The sequence below is a fragment of the Miniopterus schreibersii genome (assembly GCF_964146895.1).
Source record: "Miniopterus schreibersii genome assembly, chromosome: 11".
Lineage (NCBI taxonomy): Eukaryota > Metazoa > Chordata > Mammalia > Chiroptera > Miniopteridae > Miniopterus > Miniopterus schreibersii.
Window position 1 is genome coordinate 60993880 of NC_138111.1, and position 15839 is coordinate 61009718.

General features: G+C 45.4%; 1 protein-coding gene across 5 annotated transcripts in view; it reads right to left on the minus strand.

The window, feature by feature from the left end:
• MOB3B (MOB kinase activator 3B) overlaps positions 1–15839 on the minus strand; it is a 179537-nt gene that overhangs the window by 103968 nt on the left and 59730 nt on the right. For all 5 annotated transcript variants that reach the window (XM_081151497.1, XM_081151495.1, XM_081151498.1 and 2 more), the window contains exon 2: positions 8737–9352. In XM_081151497.1, the coding sequence (XP_081007623.1) occupies positions 8737–9154 (418 nt within the window). In that variant the 5' untranslated portion in view covers positions 9155–9352. The remainder of the gene's footprint in view (positions 1–8736; positions 9353–15839) is intronic.

A 15839-nucleotide genomic window follows, 5' to 3' on the forward strand; every position in this document is an offset into this window, starting at 1 on the left:
CCAGGAGCTCTATATGCATTATGACACCTAATCCTCATAACCTTACAAAGTGGATACTATCATTATTACCCTCCTTTCCAGAGGAGGAGAGAGGCTCAGCTCAGAGAGGTTCAGGGCTGGCTGAGATCACACAGCCCATGAGGAAAGGAACAGATCTGAACCTGCACTGAAGACGGGCCCTTACCTGTAACCTATTTTTGGAAAACAAAAATAAAGCCATCCAATAGTTATTGCTTAGATTGTTTCCCACGGGACTTGGTACCTATAATTAACATACTTGTTCATATTTCTCTTCAGTGGCACAGCAAGACAGACCCCCTCTGTGCAGGCTCTTTCCCGCTTGGGGACAGCCAAATAGAAATGCTTTACCTGAGGGCCACAGGAGGCAATTCCCCCATGTCTACCAGCTTCCTTCCCTCTGCTCCTGCTGGCCAGGGGACTCCTGCTGGGTCAGGCAGTGGAGGCGATGTCGAAGGTGGCCATCCACCAGTAACTGCCGCTGGTCCCCGGCTGCTGAAGCTCCCCGGAGCTGCCCCACGGGCAGTGGGGCTCCCTCACTTCAGCGGCGCTGGAAGCCAGGCAGGAGCCTGTCATCGCGGGCAGCTTCCCGGAGAGCATGACAAAACAAACACCGGACTAATGGCTGCAGTTTCCTCCGTACACCGTCACTGCTCTCCAGTCCTGGGATCCTGGGCTGGCTGACGTCAAAACACCAAAAACCTACTGCTTCCTTGAAGACAGATTTTCCCTTTTCTGAGCGAGGACTTCAGTTCTCCCTCCACCAAGACAAACATCTTACCTTCCAAAGGCATGGACTAAGGATCAGTTAGACACATCATTAAAGAGGCGGTCACATAGGAGGGATTCTTTGCCAATCTTTCTTTTTTAAACTCTCTGAGAAATGAAAATATGAGCCAAATGACAGACAATTCAATGGCCTCCACTCTTCAGGAAGACATCTGTCCTGCAATATGAACTCTATGGGATCGGTCGATCGATTCACACGTGTAGAGTAGTGATTCGTTCACCACCTGTCCTCTCAGCACAGTGTTATGCTGGTGTTACGTCCGTAGCAGAAACCAGAAGGTGGGACTGGCTTCGTGCAGGCCACAGGCTGCGTGTGAAACATCTCCTGAAGTTCTACTGTGGACCTGTTCCTGGTTCTGGCCGTCAAGGCCACGCCAAGTTAACCTTATTCCATGAATGTTTACCTTTTCTTCCGCTGGTTTCCACAAAATGTAGCAAAGATGAAGGGAACATGGTATATCAACCTCACAGCCAAATGTTTCACGTAGTTAAGGATTTTCATCCCAGTTCTTTCCTTTCTCACCCTGATTCACCTGACCAGTCTATTTCTTCACAATGGTACCGTGTGATATTGAGAGAACTAACATTGAAAGCATACCCAGCTTATGCTAAGAGTAGCATGTTATTTTATACTACTGACTATCCTGTGAAATAAATACTTTTACGTGCATTTTATAGACAAGGAGCCCAGTTAGAGAGACTGAAGATTTGGTAGTAGAAGTTGGTAACTGGGATTTGAACTCAGGTCTTAGACTGAGCTTCTGTTCCTTCTTCCCCTCCTTCCCAAACTGGTTCATCTTCCCAGAGCACCCGTTTTACTAGAAGAAGATTTAAGGGAAAAAATAATTATGTGATGGAAAACATGGATGGAATCATCACTTGGAACATGAATTTAACATGAATTTTTAAAGATAAAGCACCAGGAAGGTCCCTTTGGCAGAGGCCTTAGAGAAAACCCAGGTCCTGAACCTGCAAAGGTGTTTTAAAGGAAAAGCTTGTGAACCACTCTCCAGACAAGGAGGTCTAGGGCAGGTGGATCATGTGGTCCCCCTTCAGAATGACATTATTTCAGTATCTAGACACTCTATCTAGTGGGGAGGCAGAGGGGGAAGGTTCTGGTGTCAGGGTCCTACCGATACACCCTGCTCAGAAAACAAGAACCTGTGCTCTCTTTAGAACCGTCGGGACCTCAGTGACAACTCCAGTGTGCTCTTGGGGACATCATGCCTACTTCAAGTGGCTTACACAATGGTCCTTCCAAGTCCATATTCTGGTCTGGGCAGGAGTTCCGGTTAAATCCCCTCTCTTCATCTGCTGCACTTCCAAACTTCTGGGCACATTCCCACGGCGCTCACAGCCTGGCACTGAGCGGGCTGCCCCTCCATGCAGCCCTGACCCCCGCCATGCAGCCTCCCTTGGCTGAGGACAGGCCCCCCCGTCTACAGCCACCAACTGAGTACAAACAGCAGACGCCCTAGCCCATCACAGCCTTTGTTTTTTGTCTCTGCTTTCCACTGAATATCACATATCCCATGTCCCTGTCCAGCTGATGCTGAGATGTGACAACTTGTTACCTGAGATATGGCCCATTAAAAATACATAGCACAGGTAATGGAGAACTCAGTGCAGGTCGGGACAGCAGGTAATTAGCCTCAACTTACGGGGCAGCCTCTAGGCCCTCTGGGCTCCCTGTCTCCGCTTCCCTTCCTCTCTGCCTCTTAGCACATGGATGCCCTCACCATTTCTCAGAGGTATCTCTTGGGATCTGTCCAGTGGGGGTGGTTATTTAACACTGTTCTCATTAACTCTGCCCCCAAGTCACTGCAGTATTGGGTTAACAAGGTGGGGGCGGGGAATTGTGACCATCACAATAGACCATCAATTCTCCAGGGGCTGGTGGGGGTGGGGAAGAGAGGATTCAGCTGTCTCTGCATGTTTGCTACGAATAGACAACTGGACAGACATGAATAGCATCAGAATCTAGAGCAGACAAGATGTAAAGAGAGCAGAGCCTTGGAGTTTCTGTCAGTAAGGGCCAGTACAGTCTGCCTCGGATGCAGGGCCTGTCCGTTTCCATGTCCCTAGCTGTGACTTGGGTTTGTCTGAGGACGTTGCTTAGAGAGGATTTAACATTGGATACAACAGGCAGGGGTAAATGAAGGGTGAGAATTCTACTGATTCTGGGGCAAGAACATCATCACAGATAGGAGATGCTGGAGGAGGGGCGAGCACCAGCTGTGGAGCTGGCGGCCTAGGGTCTGAATCCTGGCTCTGCCTGTGTGACCCTGGGCATAGCAGTTACTCTTCTTCATCTGTGAAATGGAAATCATACTACCTGCCTCTACAGGCTTGTTGTACAGATTAAATGACATCATGCGGCTAAGCGTTTAGGGAGCACATGTTCAGAAACTGGCAGCTTTATCATTACGGCCCCCTAACTGGTAAATTCTTAGGGAGCCAGCTTATCAGATCCCAAAGGCAAATTGTGTTTGCAGAGCCTTGGGAAAACTCAGCAGTTCACAGGGCTATCTTAGGGGCTCCTTTCCTGGCACTGGGTTTTCAGGGAAACCTTTTTCTATCCTCTTGAGAGATCAAATCCTGGTCACCTTGCCCAACACTGACTCTAATGAGTGGCTTGTCCTAGAGGTGACTAGCAGGCCATCTTCTCCAACTAACCTGCACATGGGCAGGTTTAACACTCAGTCTTCTGGAAACCAAGCAAGAAGCCTCATCCTGGCTTTCTCTTGAAAGAGTTAGGTGCTCATCCCTGAAACCAGGAGTTGGTCTAGCTCCTAAAGAAACATTAAAATTTCCCCAAGTCTGAGTGATAAAAACCTGAAGCATTTATAATCCCATCACGGGGTGATTCAGCAATGAGGATGGCTAATTTTTAAAATCTTGTTGAATCTTTTACAACACATTTTGTTTTTCTGGGGATATCATTCAGAAATTGTCTAGTGCCCTACATGAGTTCTGGTTAATAGTTATGCAGAAATATATGTGGAGAGAGGTGACTGATAGGCTTGTTTTTCAGCGCCTCTTCTGGGTGCTGATGGCCGTGGGCCAGGGGTTTTTACTCACACTGCCTCATTTAATCTTTACAAGGGCCCTGTGAGATCAGAACTATAATCTCTAGTTGACAAAGGGAGAAATGTTGGCTCAGAGGCCATGCGTTTACCAGAGTCATAGAGCATCACAGTGCAGAGCTGGCGGACCTTGTCCAAGTCTCTGTACACACGCCCAGTGCTGCGTCTACCATGCTGTATCTTCTATGTTACCAGCAGCTTATAAATCTATATTAAAATTTTTAAAACCATGAGGAAAACATACAGTAGCAAATAAAAACTTAAAATTTAAAGGCTCATTTTCAACTCAGTTCTCCGGCCCCCCATGACTGAAAAGCTCATCTCTATGGATAGTTTTACAGTCTCATGCTTCCTGCCGCAATATTTTGAGAGGGGATGAAACTCAGCTGTAGTCTCAAGAGAAAGGTTGCCAGTGGGATGCAACTCTTCCCACTATGCACTTGACCTCTGAACAAACTACTCATGTTAGAAAAATGTGTAGAACAATTTGGAACAACTAGAGATTCTAGGCATTGGGGAAACTGCTCAAGGAAGTGATCTATGTCTGCTTTGCTCTCTCTTGATGCCTAAAATAGGACCTGCTTCCAAGCGAGTACTCGACAAACATTTACCGAATGAATGACTGAATGGCAGGAACAGGTAGCTGTGAGCTCACAAACTGTTTGCTTGAGGCTAAGTCATCCTCTGTCCAATTTTGGGATGCAAGGTGGGAACAGTTACAGTGCCAGTACACTCCTCGGGCATTCCAGAGGTAATATTTTAAACAGGAGCGAACAAAAACAAAACAAAATCATTTATTTAAAAATTATAGCAAAAATCGGGTTTTCTGAAATTTTCTCCACCCTAGACAAACACCCAAAACCACTGAAGTCTAGTTACGTGAAGGAAAATTTACAAAATGATGATACATGCTGTGAATGGTAGTGGGTGACAAAGGCATAGATTTTTGGCCAGACACTCTTGGGCTAAAATGCTGACTTCTTAATGACTTATTAGCTGTACAACTGAAAAGCCCCTTAGCTTGTATAAATGTCAGCTTCCTCGTTGGTAAAATGAGATATTTAATTCATTGAGTTATGGTAAGAATTAAGAAAGATTAATAGTGCCTGGCACTTAGCAGGCGCAATAAATATTCAATAAATACGAGTTCCCTCCCTTACTCCCCTCCCTTTCTTCCCTGACACCCATTTATCCTAAAACCATAGAGGTAGGTGAGATCATGTAATTATTTTTTTAAATGTTCTCATTCCTCCTGTTCAAAGACTTTTTAAAAGCATGAGTTGGAGGAGCTCTAAGTTTTCTACTCATTTTTTTCTGAGTGTCAGATCTAAGACAGTAAATCCTATTATATAATAGAAAATTGGGCAGCCGAGGGCTGGAACATAAAAATTATTGCAATTAGACAGACAATAGGACAAAAAAAAGGTTGTGGCTTCCTAGGCTTCCTGTTTTTCTGTCATTATCTAGAGATGCAATGGGAGAGGAGAAGGCCCCTGCCTCTAAAGTCACTGCTATCTTAGGAGTTTTAACGAGGACATCTGTTGGCTTTTTAACAAAGGAAGCTGGAGAGGATCACGGGAGAGTGCAGGAGACTATGGTTCACAAGGGAGCCACATCTGTTTGGTGTTCTCCCAGCCGAGAAAGCCCCTCTCCTGCAACAGCACGGCTCTCCCAGCTGCCCTGGGATCCAGGCGCAGATGAAAGCTTTTGCTTGCCCCGTGGTCCAGCGGTGCTGATCAACAGCTGTTTATATCCTTTAATACCTAACCAAGGGCGAAGCACTCACATCTGCCAGTATTTTCCGGTTCTGTTTCCTTGGATCGCAGTGGGGAGCCGGTGAAGTCTGAACCCCTCCCGGTTCCCAGGCAAGAGCCCAGGAGCACGCCCAGGATTCGAGCTGTAATGCTAAGCAGAAGCCCCCACGTCGCACCCCCCCAGGGTCTGCTGTTTTCTGAGGATTCTTCTTTTACTTTCTCCTGACGGATGTCTAGATCATTTTCAGGATAATGATGACTCACAGCGGCACAAAGATCAAAGAGAAGAAAAGTAGGCTGGGTCAGGGGGAGGAAGGCCAGGAGGAAGTGAACTCTAACAAAGAAAGTGGCTCCTGAAGATAACTTATTTCAAACGGTTGCAAAAATATGGTCTGAGGGCAAATAACAGAGGTGAGCAGGAGGCTGATGAAGACCCTCAGGGTGATGGTGGATGGTTGGTGGCTTTTACTGGCCCCTAACATTTCGCCTTGGAAAAGTTAAACAGGGAAAATTAAACTTTGTGGAGGCAAGGTGCACAAAATACCCAGGGTAATAATAAAGGGATTCAGAGGCAATTGTTTAATTTCTCTTTGATCACCGGTAGCACAGATGTGTTGGCACTTTATAAAGATTATTTTTCCACCCTTTCTCTCATCCACCCACCCATTCAACAACGGATAAGGCACCGAGACTGGATTAGGGCTGGGACAGTCAAATGAATGACATCTCCCGTAACTCTAAGGGGCTTACACTCACAAGGTGGAAGAAGACACAGTATAAAGGATGCGTGAGGACAGAGAAGATGGTGACTCCAGAAGGAGGAGACAGAGTGGATGAAGCCAGAGAGGAAAGAAACGAACTGTTTCTGGGGAATGAAAAGCATTCTGGGCTGTTACAATACGCAGAGGAAAGAGTGATGGGTTCTTACAGAAAGTGCAAATTCTTAGGTCTTACCTAAGAGATTCTAATTTAGTTGTTAAGGGGAAGGACCAAGGAATTTACATTTTTAACAGAAGCCCCAAGTAATTCTGATACAAACAAAAGTGTGACAACTCTAATTTATATAGATCCACATTTCCCAAAAGATGCTAATGGTGTTCCATTAAAAAAAAAAAAAAAAAAGCCAGCAGGTTCAGATTAGGAAACACCACATACTAAAGTATTATTCCTTTCTTGGAGATTTATAATGCATATTAGCATATTTAAAGTCCTGCAATAAAGAAATCAGTTTCACTCAGCATTTCTCAGCATTTCTTTTTTCATGGGGAAAAAGAAATCACGGTACACCTACTAAGATCTCTTAGAACACTGGTCCACTATGGGGCATAAACTGGGAAGGATTTTGATCAGGTGAGTATGCTCCCCAAACCCATCGAACGGCTAAAAAAATGTCTAGAGAAAGATAGCAAAGCCAATCACTCTGGGGGACATGGAGACATTGCCTCCAAGCAAAGTCTAAAACCACCTCTAGAAGCTTCCTCACTCTCAAGTAACACACCAAGGCCCAGTGATGTTGTTTCTGGCCACCAGCTCTGTGTGGTAACCGGAGCTGCAAGAGAGAGCAGAAGTGCTGGAGTTCAAAGCATCAAGGAGCAGGAACAGAGGGGGAAGGGCAAAGAGGAGGTCCCCTGGCCCACACTGATTTATCTTTCCTGCTACCATGTGTTCTGCACAGAGCATGAGCAGTGGCTCGTAATGCTTTCGGAAAAGAAGAACTCTTCCCTACAACAAAAGAAGCCTCTGACAGTCAAGGAAAGTGCAAAAAGACAGGAACCTAAGAGATCCCGCCCCTCTGAGGTGCCTATTATATGGCTGGCGGGGTGGGGTGGGGGGCTGGGGGGGTTGGACACCTGCCTTCTTCCTCCCACTCTGGTGAGTCAGGGTTAGCAACCCCCCTCCTTCTTCACAAGGGACAGCAGAGAGAAGGAGCATGAGGGGACTGGACAAGTCAAGGCAACACCATGTGTCTGAGCAAATTGCTCTGTGTGCTGAGTATTTTAAGATGCCGGCACTGCCTTCATCAATTTATACACTTTTTTTTCTGGTATTCACTTAATTATTTCCATGTGCCCCACCTCAACTTTCCATATGCCACGTGGGGACACACACAGCCCAACCAGAGGTGATTTCAGCAATGTGTTTCAAATGCTTCTCTTATACCCCAACCATCTCAGAGCTTTTTCAGAATACTTTCTAACAGCACAAGTATTTTCCCAGTCATTCCACAAATATTTCCTGCGCGCCTGTGAGGGTTTCCGGGCACCATGCTAGCTAGACACTGGAGCTAGGACAATGGAAGTAAGGAGACTGCTCTTTCCCCCTGAACCTAGGGCTTAAAAAAACACGGAATTTTAAATTCAGTCTGTCAGTGCATGGAAACTCCAATGATCAGCAGCATAAAGAAATACAAGGGGTAGAAAAGGTTTGGCCCTTCCCCTTGAAGAGTTTTATGACTCGCAGCACACGGGAAACAAAAGTATTTGCATGTCAAGTGTCCTGGTGGGTTGGTGGATCTAGCAACTACACAAGGGTCCAAAGTTAACACAACCTGGAATTAATCACCTATGATCAACAGAATGGCAGGATCTTTATTTTCCCAGAATGCAAATCCCTTGTTCGATTGATCCCCAAACAAATCCATGACTTCTCATACTAGGATTTCTTAACCTGAGAGATGAATACCAGTAACTGCACCAGAGGGAATGTAACTCTACCTACTTAATTAGTCAAATAATAAGAACCTTACCAGGATGGCTGTGGGTTTGGAGTCTAGTCCTAAGGAAGCCAGCAAGATAAAATCTAACATTTCACCAAGTCAATGTTCCCCAGCATGTGGTATGTGTAATTTCATGACTGAGGTCCATGACATTATTGTGAGTGGTCCACAAACAATATTTTTCAAAATTTCAATGAGGTTCTTAGATACGGAAAAAGGAATTGCAGTTAGGTGAGAGATGGAATTTAGGGAAACATTGATTGATGATGTGTGGTATCCAGCGTTCAAAGGCAGTCCTGAAAGAAGGTTCTGCAAACCTTCTGAGCTTGGGTGGGATGTGACAAAATAACCAAGAAGCTGATCATGGACTTACCCACACATGTTGGAAAGATGTCTTCGTTGTTGATCTGGACCTCGATCCAATCCATAAGAAGGTTCATGTACTGGGGAGCGGGCAGTGCAGTCGGCTTCTTGTACTTGAGGTCATCCTGCCACCGATACTCATACTTGGGGCCCCCTGACATCACAGGACAGGTCCGCTCGGTGCAGAACTCGCAGATGGTGCCGTAGATGAGGTTGATCCGATTGAAGAAGTCCACCACATGCACGGCCACCCAGTCGTTCTGGTCCTCCCCGCTGGGCAGCTGCACGGCCGCCTTCAGGTCCACGCCCGAGTTGAGGGACGCCTGAGCCCGTTTGTGGAGCTCAAACCTCTGTGTGCCAGGTTCAAATTTCCTCTTGGGCCGGAAGGTCTTGTCCTTGTTGAACACCTGCTTGAGAGCTATCGACATGGTCGTCTCCTTTTCTTCCTTTGTTTTGCAGGAAGCAAAAAAGCACCTGGAGCTTCTCAGTGAGAGATCACAACCCAACAGAGTCTTCCACTGCCAGCCCTCTGGCCCCAGCCTTGCGGCCCTCAGCTGCGGATCTATTTTAAAGGGCCCCTTCCGTCTTCCTCTTAAGTGATTTCCAGGTGGATCTCATGTTTCTTCCTAAAGGCAGAAGAGAAAAGGGTCTCATAAGTTCCTATTTTGCATTTAAGAAATGACAAAGGCTTAGGCCAGGTTTCCACCTTGCATTTGGCTGTGCCCACTTCCATCCGGGGATGTGGAAGTTAAGCCAAACCCCTGGGAATCTGTATTGTTGATTCAAACCATATAAATAACCAAATAAGAAATGGCATCACACTCCTTTTCTTCATGACCTTGGTCAAATCTCTGGTTACTCCTCCCTGTGTGATCATAGGCTCAATGGCCCTCTCCAAGGTGTTAAGGATGAGTATGGTAGCCAATGACCCAAACCCATCCCACATAGGCTCCTTTTGAGAGCACCTACCCCCCCCCCTTCCCCTACTGAACTAGCATGGGGCAACTGCCCCCATACGCCTGGATTCAGCTGGTTGGTGGTTATCACACCAAGCTGGCTAATAAGAATATTCCTCCTGGGAATCTGGAATCAGGAGCCAGCCTTTGTCATACATTATCCCTGAGAAGTGATGTGAACCAGGTCTAGTTGAGCCTATTTGGACCATGTATAGTGTGGTTGAGAAAGCTGGTCTGCAGAGAGGGGAGGGATGACGGAAGCAGAAAGAGAGGAAGAAGAGGAGATGGGAGAAGCCATCGACATACAGAAACACAGAGACAAGCACCCAAGTGACCACAGGAAGAAGATGAGAGAAAAAGAGACAGTAGAAGGAGACAGTGACTCCCTTAGTTCCTGATAATATTCTAGGAACTGCTTCTAATTCCTTTTAAAGCCTAGCTATGATTCCAGGACTTGGGAACCATAAGTTTTTCCTGAATTAATAAAGTAAGTCCCTTTTTTACTTCAGCTAACTTGAGTAGGTCCTGTTTGTTTCCAAGAATCCTTAACTATGACAGTATTTATCCCCCCTAAAATCTGGCATCTTTTATGTCCTTAATATCACATCCTAGATAGCACTTCAAGGCAGAGCTGTCCCATAAATTTTCTGTGATAATGCAAATGTTCTGTATCTTTGTCCAATATGGTACCCACAAGCCACATGTGGCTATTAAGCACTTAAAAATGTGACTGGTGTGACTGAGGAACTGAATTTTTCCTTTTATTTCATTTTAATTAAATTCAAATAGCTACATATGGCTAGTGGCTACCATATTGGACAGCACAGCCTTTAACGCCTCAATGCTCTCTTCTCCATTTGACACAAAATTCTGGTGGTTTATAGTAGACTTACAGTAGGCATAGCAGATTTGTAGCTGGTATCATTATCTCTGGGTCTCCAAGAGGTAAAATTACTTGACTAACAAGGTCCCATAGCTAGTAGGGGGCATGGTTAGGATTGAAATCCAGTTTCTTCACTCCTAGCAAATGCTCTTTCCACACGGTCTTATATTCTAAAAAGTGATGCCCTTCAACCTGTCTTTCTTGCTGATTCATGAAGTTCCTTTACATGAAGCTTCCATATACACACTCCCCAGAGATCACAAGTATAGACTGGCTGGAGGTAAAGACTGTGTCCTGTGTCCTAGAAACACAGAGGAGATAAACTGATCAACTCATGGGTCAAGTTCTAGCAAAATGAGCCAAGGCCGTGGCCAGATTCAGAGGCCCCATCATGAAATCTGGACTTGGAGTAAAACACCTTAAGATGGACTGTAGCGCTCTTTCCCTTCTTAGAAGGGCTTCTATCATTCTGTGCTCAAACATGGCTTGGTGACTTATTCAACCTTAGTTATTCAGGCAAAAGAAAACAATCCTCAAACAAAACAAAACAAAACAAAACAAACAGCTGAGGCGTTCCGATTTCCTCTCACAGACTCTGCTCCTGGTTCAGAACTGCTGACCATTCAGCAAAAAGCCCCCCGGACACTCCCTTCCACTCTGCCTACTCACTTCTTCATTAGGTTTTCCCTGAAATTCCACATGATGCTGTGTTTTCCCCCTTCCTCGAATGGCATTGAGCATACATACCCCCCCACCAAAAAACCCATGTAGAAAAGCAGGTAACGTGACACTCTCTGCCCAAGACTGAAATCACACCCCTGGGTACGTCACGGGGTGTCATCAGGAAGAATATCACCACACAAACTCTGAAATTCTAGAAAAATAAAGGGTAATCTCTTCACAACTACACCTTCCAAGGGCGTGGCCTATCTGAAAAGAGGCTTAAGAAAACTGAGGGCCTTTAAAGGGTATTTGCAAAATAAAAATATGAGTTAGAGGTTGGGAAGACAAGGAAAGGATGGTGAGCCTTGTTTTTTTGTTTTGTTTTTTCTTTTAAAAGAGACAATGGTCCTTCTGTATTACAAACACTTAGCTGCTGACAATAAAGCAGCAACAACCCAACAGCCACCCCCTCATGCGTCTAGCAAATAAGACTTGTTCTGTTTTTTGATCATGAGGGTGCCATCGGTTCCAGGGTCCTCAGAGCAATCTTTGCTCCGCACATGACCCTGGCTGTCACTAACTGCCGTTTCCCCACGGCCTGATGCCTGGGGTGTCTGCCTCCACGGGCACTAGTATGCAGACCTGCCTCCACACCGTGCCAGGCTCTCAAGTGCCGCTGGCATCTCTGATGAGAGCGTGTGAATAAGACAGAACAGTCATAGCAAAGCGAGTCCTTGTCGCAAAGCCCTGAGAGACTGGTCCTCACTGCTGTCTCCACTTCGTAGATGAGAAAACTGATCCCCCAGGGCTTGTTCCAAATATGTTATATTTCTGACATGCTCAGACGTGAGACGTCTCTTTCGGCCAAACCTTTTGTCTAGAATGAAGCTCTCTGGAGACGGGGTAAGGCTGGTCGGCGGGCCAATGGCAATCCAGGATGGAGAACAAATTCATCACGCCCCTGGACGACTAACCAAAGAGGCATCTGCCTGTGCCTTTATCCGAGTGTCAGGTGCTGCACTGGGGTGGGTACCCAAGAGTTTTGAAATGGAAATGGGGACCGGAAATCTACCTGGCCTTATTTTCCAAGCCAAAGCACCATGGGGCCCCCGGCCTATAATTTATACTGTAAGCATATCAAATGGTTCGGTGCTTCTCAGTGTGAATGTGGGATCTTGTTAAAATCCGGGTTCTGATCCAGTAGGTCTGAGATGGCACCTAAGAGTCTGCATTTCTAACAAGCCCAATTTACTGGTCCATGGATGACGCTTTAACTATCAAGGCCTGACCTAAGAGATCTCATTAAAAATGCAGACTCTTGGGCCTCCTCCCAGACTTAGTAGATCTAAGTCTGCATTTTCATACAATCTAAGGAGAAGTATATGCTTTGAGGAACACTAGGCTGAAGGGGTGCCTGACTGGCGGGGTAAAGGGGGGATTAAATAAACTTCCATTTGTTGTGTTGTTGGCATCACAAACCGTCTTCAGCTGAGTTTGCATGTGTGTTTGAGAAAGAGACTCACTGTTTTGAATACAATGGCCTTGGCAGATGGTGACAATGACCGGGTCTTTTGATCTCTGTTGATTTGGACTGCGCAGCACCCAGAAGCTAGGAGGTTCCCAGTGAGTACCTTTCATAAATAACAGATGGAAAGCGCTGCTGGTACTGCTACTGCAGCCTCATGCAGAAAAACCACTTGGGCTAAATAAAATGTCATGGTGGCAACAACACATCATTATTCTCTGTCCTGTCGCCTCCAGGAAGAAAAGAACAAGTCATAAGTTTTGCCCCCTGGGTAGAAACTATAAGCAAATTCTATGTTATGAGCAGCACCCACTACGATGCCAGCTCTCAATAAATATGTGAAACCAATGGCTCTTTAAACCAATAAACACTTACTGAAGGCCTTTTTACATGCCAGACATGGGGCTAAAGCACAAAGGATACAGAGGTACTGAAAACTTGGTCCCTGCCATTGAAAAGTCCACAATTTGACATCTATTTTTGAGGTCAGTTTCTTGGCTTTGGCTTTTCATGCTACAGAGTTAAATGCACCAATATAAATAGTGATGTGATTCCTTCACAGTATTACCCAGGTTAGGGATGAAAAAAGATGATAAGGGGTGAGGTCTTCGGAAAGAGAAAAATGGAAATCCAAATAAACAGCATAACATTGACAGGAGCCCCATGTGTTCTCCATATTTTCTGCTTAATAGATCAATTATAGCAATAAAATATGATGTGCACTATAAAAATATGCAGAGAGAATTCAGCCCGGCTGTAAGGGAATGTTGACAAGGTAACTAAGCAACGCTGGCAAGGGAAGTTCTTCCTTTTCTTTTCCTATTGATGTGATCTGCCTTATTAGTTAAAAAATCAGAGTCCTTGCCAAGGATAAGGCAGGAATAAAACAAATCTCCCGTTCAATCCTGAGAGCCACAGGAGGGTGGGCAGGACAGGGAGAAGAGGGACTGATGCTGATATTAGTTGGGGGCAAAGAGGTTAATATCTCATCTGCGGGATGAAGGATTCCTCCTGGCAGGACCAGCTGGCAGGGCAATTCATTACAGGAAGGTCATAAGACAAATGCCCCAGAAGTATCCCACAAGAGGAAGGCACTGTGTCGTCGTCATTGCTGAGGCCCCAGGAGCTAGGGTGGTGCCTGGCACAGAGCCAACTTCGCCAAGTACTTGCTGAATGAATGTGTAAATGACAGTGACTGGAGAACCCTTTGTACAAGAGGAAAACCACAGACATGAAATCAAATTGGACCTCCTGTCTTTAGTTTTCCGGGGGCTCCATCTCCACCTGTAAACTCTCTGCCAGCTCACTGAACTTGGATATTACCAGCTGCTGGGCTGCTGTGAAGGGTCCCTTCCTGAAAGATCTAGACATCTGTCCAATGTCTCTATCAAATGGGCTATTGCCTTCCACTGTCACCTAAAATTCCAGCTCTTCAGAACTGAAGACCTACTAGTCCGATTTCCCAACTTCCCTCTATATTTTTCTCTTTATGGCTGGAATAGTCCATGGAACCTTCTTCTCATGCCCAAAATATTGAATAAAAGTATATTAGGTTTTTATTTTAAAGGAGTATGTAGGTGTGAATAAAATGAACATCATCTGACCTTCCCAGGCTCCAATAAAGGATGTGCCTAAAAATGTGCTTCTATCAACATTTACGTATTGTTTCACTCTTGCCTACGTATTGTTTTGTTAGGTGTCATCTTTGCTCACTAGGCAATCCCTGAATTGGAGATTCCTGCCTGAGAAGCAGCCTTGCTTTTCTGTCCTTGCTGTTGTCCAACTAATCTGCCTCCTCAACTTTGATCTGCCATCTTGTTGCATTTTAGATTAGTTAGCAGAAATATTGCTTCTTTTTTTTAAAAAAAATATATATCTTTGATTTCAGAGATAGGAAAGGAGAGGGAGAGAGAGAGATAGAAACATCAATGATGAGAGAGGCATTGATCGGCTGCCTCCTGCATGGCCCTGACTGGGGATCGGGCCTGCAACCCAGGCATTTGCCCTGAATGGGAATCGAACCCTGATCACCTGGATCCTAGGTCGATGCTCAAACGCCGAGCCACGCCCAGCCGGGCTGCGCTTCCTTTTAATACTCAAAGACAGGCATGATTGAAGAGCTTTCGAAAGTCCATGTTATTTCAGAACACAAAGCAAGTCCAGGCAAAGAGGTGCAGCCCTACAGGAGTCTGTCACATGTCCTTTACTCCCCCACCACTTTCTAGTTCTTCAACGTCCATTCAAGTTGCATTCTCATGGTTTCGTCTGTTTATTTATTTAGGAGATCACTTTAGCGTTAAAATAGGAGTAAATATTCCAGAGATAAAAGCATCGTGTGGGGCCGTGCACACTGCAGCAGCAGCAACAGGAGGGGCTGCTCAGTGCACAGGTGCTTGCAGCCCAGGCCCACGGTGAGTCTGTCCCACAAGCCCAAAGCGTCGCCGTTCAGAAGAAGACGCGCAGGGGTGGGGAAACGTAGAAGACAGAAAAGGGTGGGATCTACTTGGTGCGGTTCCATTCACTATGTATTCATGTTCTGCCGATTTTTAAAAATATGTTTTCTTAAAGGGAATAAAGATCTCTTAAATAAAGGCCTTCCTGAGCCAGCAGGGACCGGCTCGCATGCCCAGTAATGAGGAAGATGGCAAACCTTTGGTCCACGCCTGGGCAAGATTGAGCCAATCTTACCACAGTTTTAAAAATAAATAGTAAAGGTAAAATTATTATAAGATAAATGCTCAGTTGACCCACTTATAATTTATGAAAGACGTACTAATTGTTTTAATAAATTTTCCAAAGAATTAAAAACTCCGAGTCATTTACCACTTACTTTATTACTTCCAGATCTCTGGACTAGCTAGAAAATATTTTTGTGGTTAAAAAAAAAAGACATGATTTGAGAACATGATACCTAAGGCAGGTGGAGCTAAGAGAATGGAGGCTGGGGAAGGAACTATAGATAGAGCTAATATAATAGCTGAAATTAAAAAAAAGATTAAGGCAGAAAGAATATACTTTTACTTTTTCAAGCACAGGTGTATATAGCTAATGTGACGTCACTCAGAACCTCCACCTGGTACTGGGAT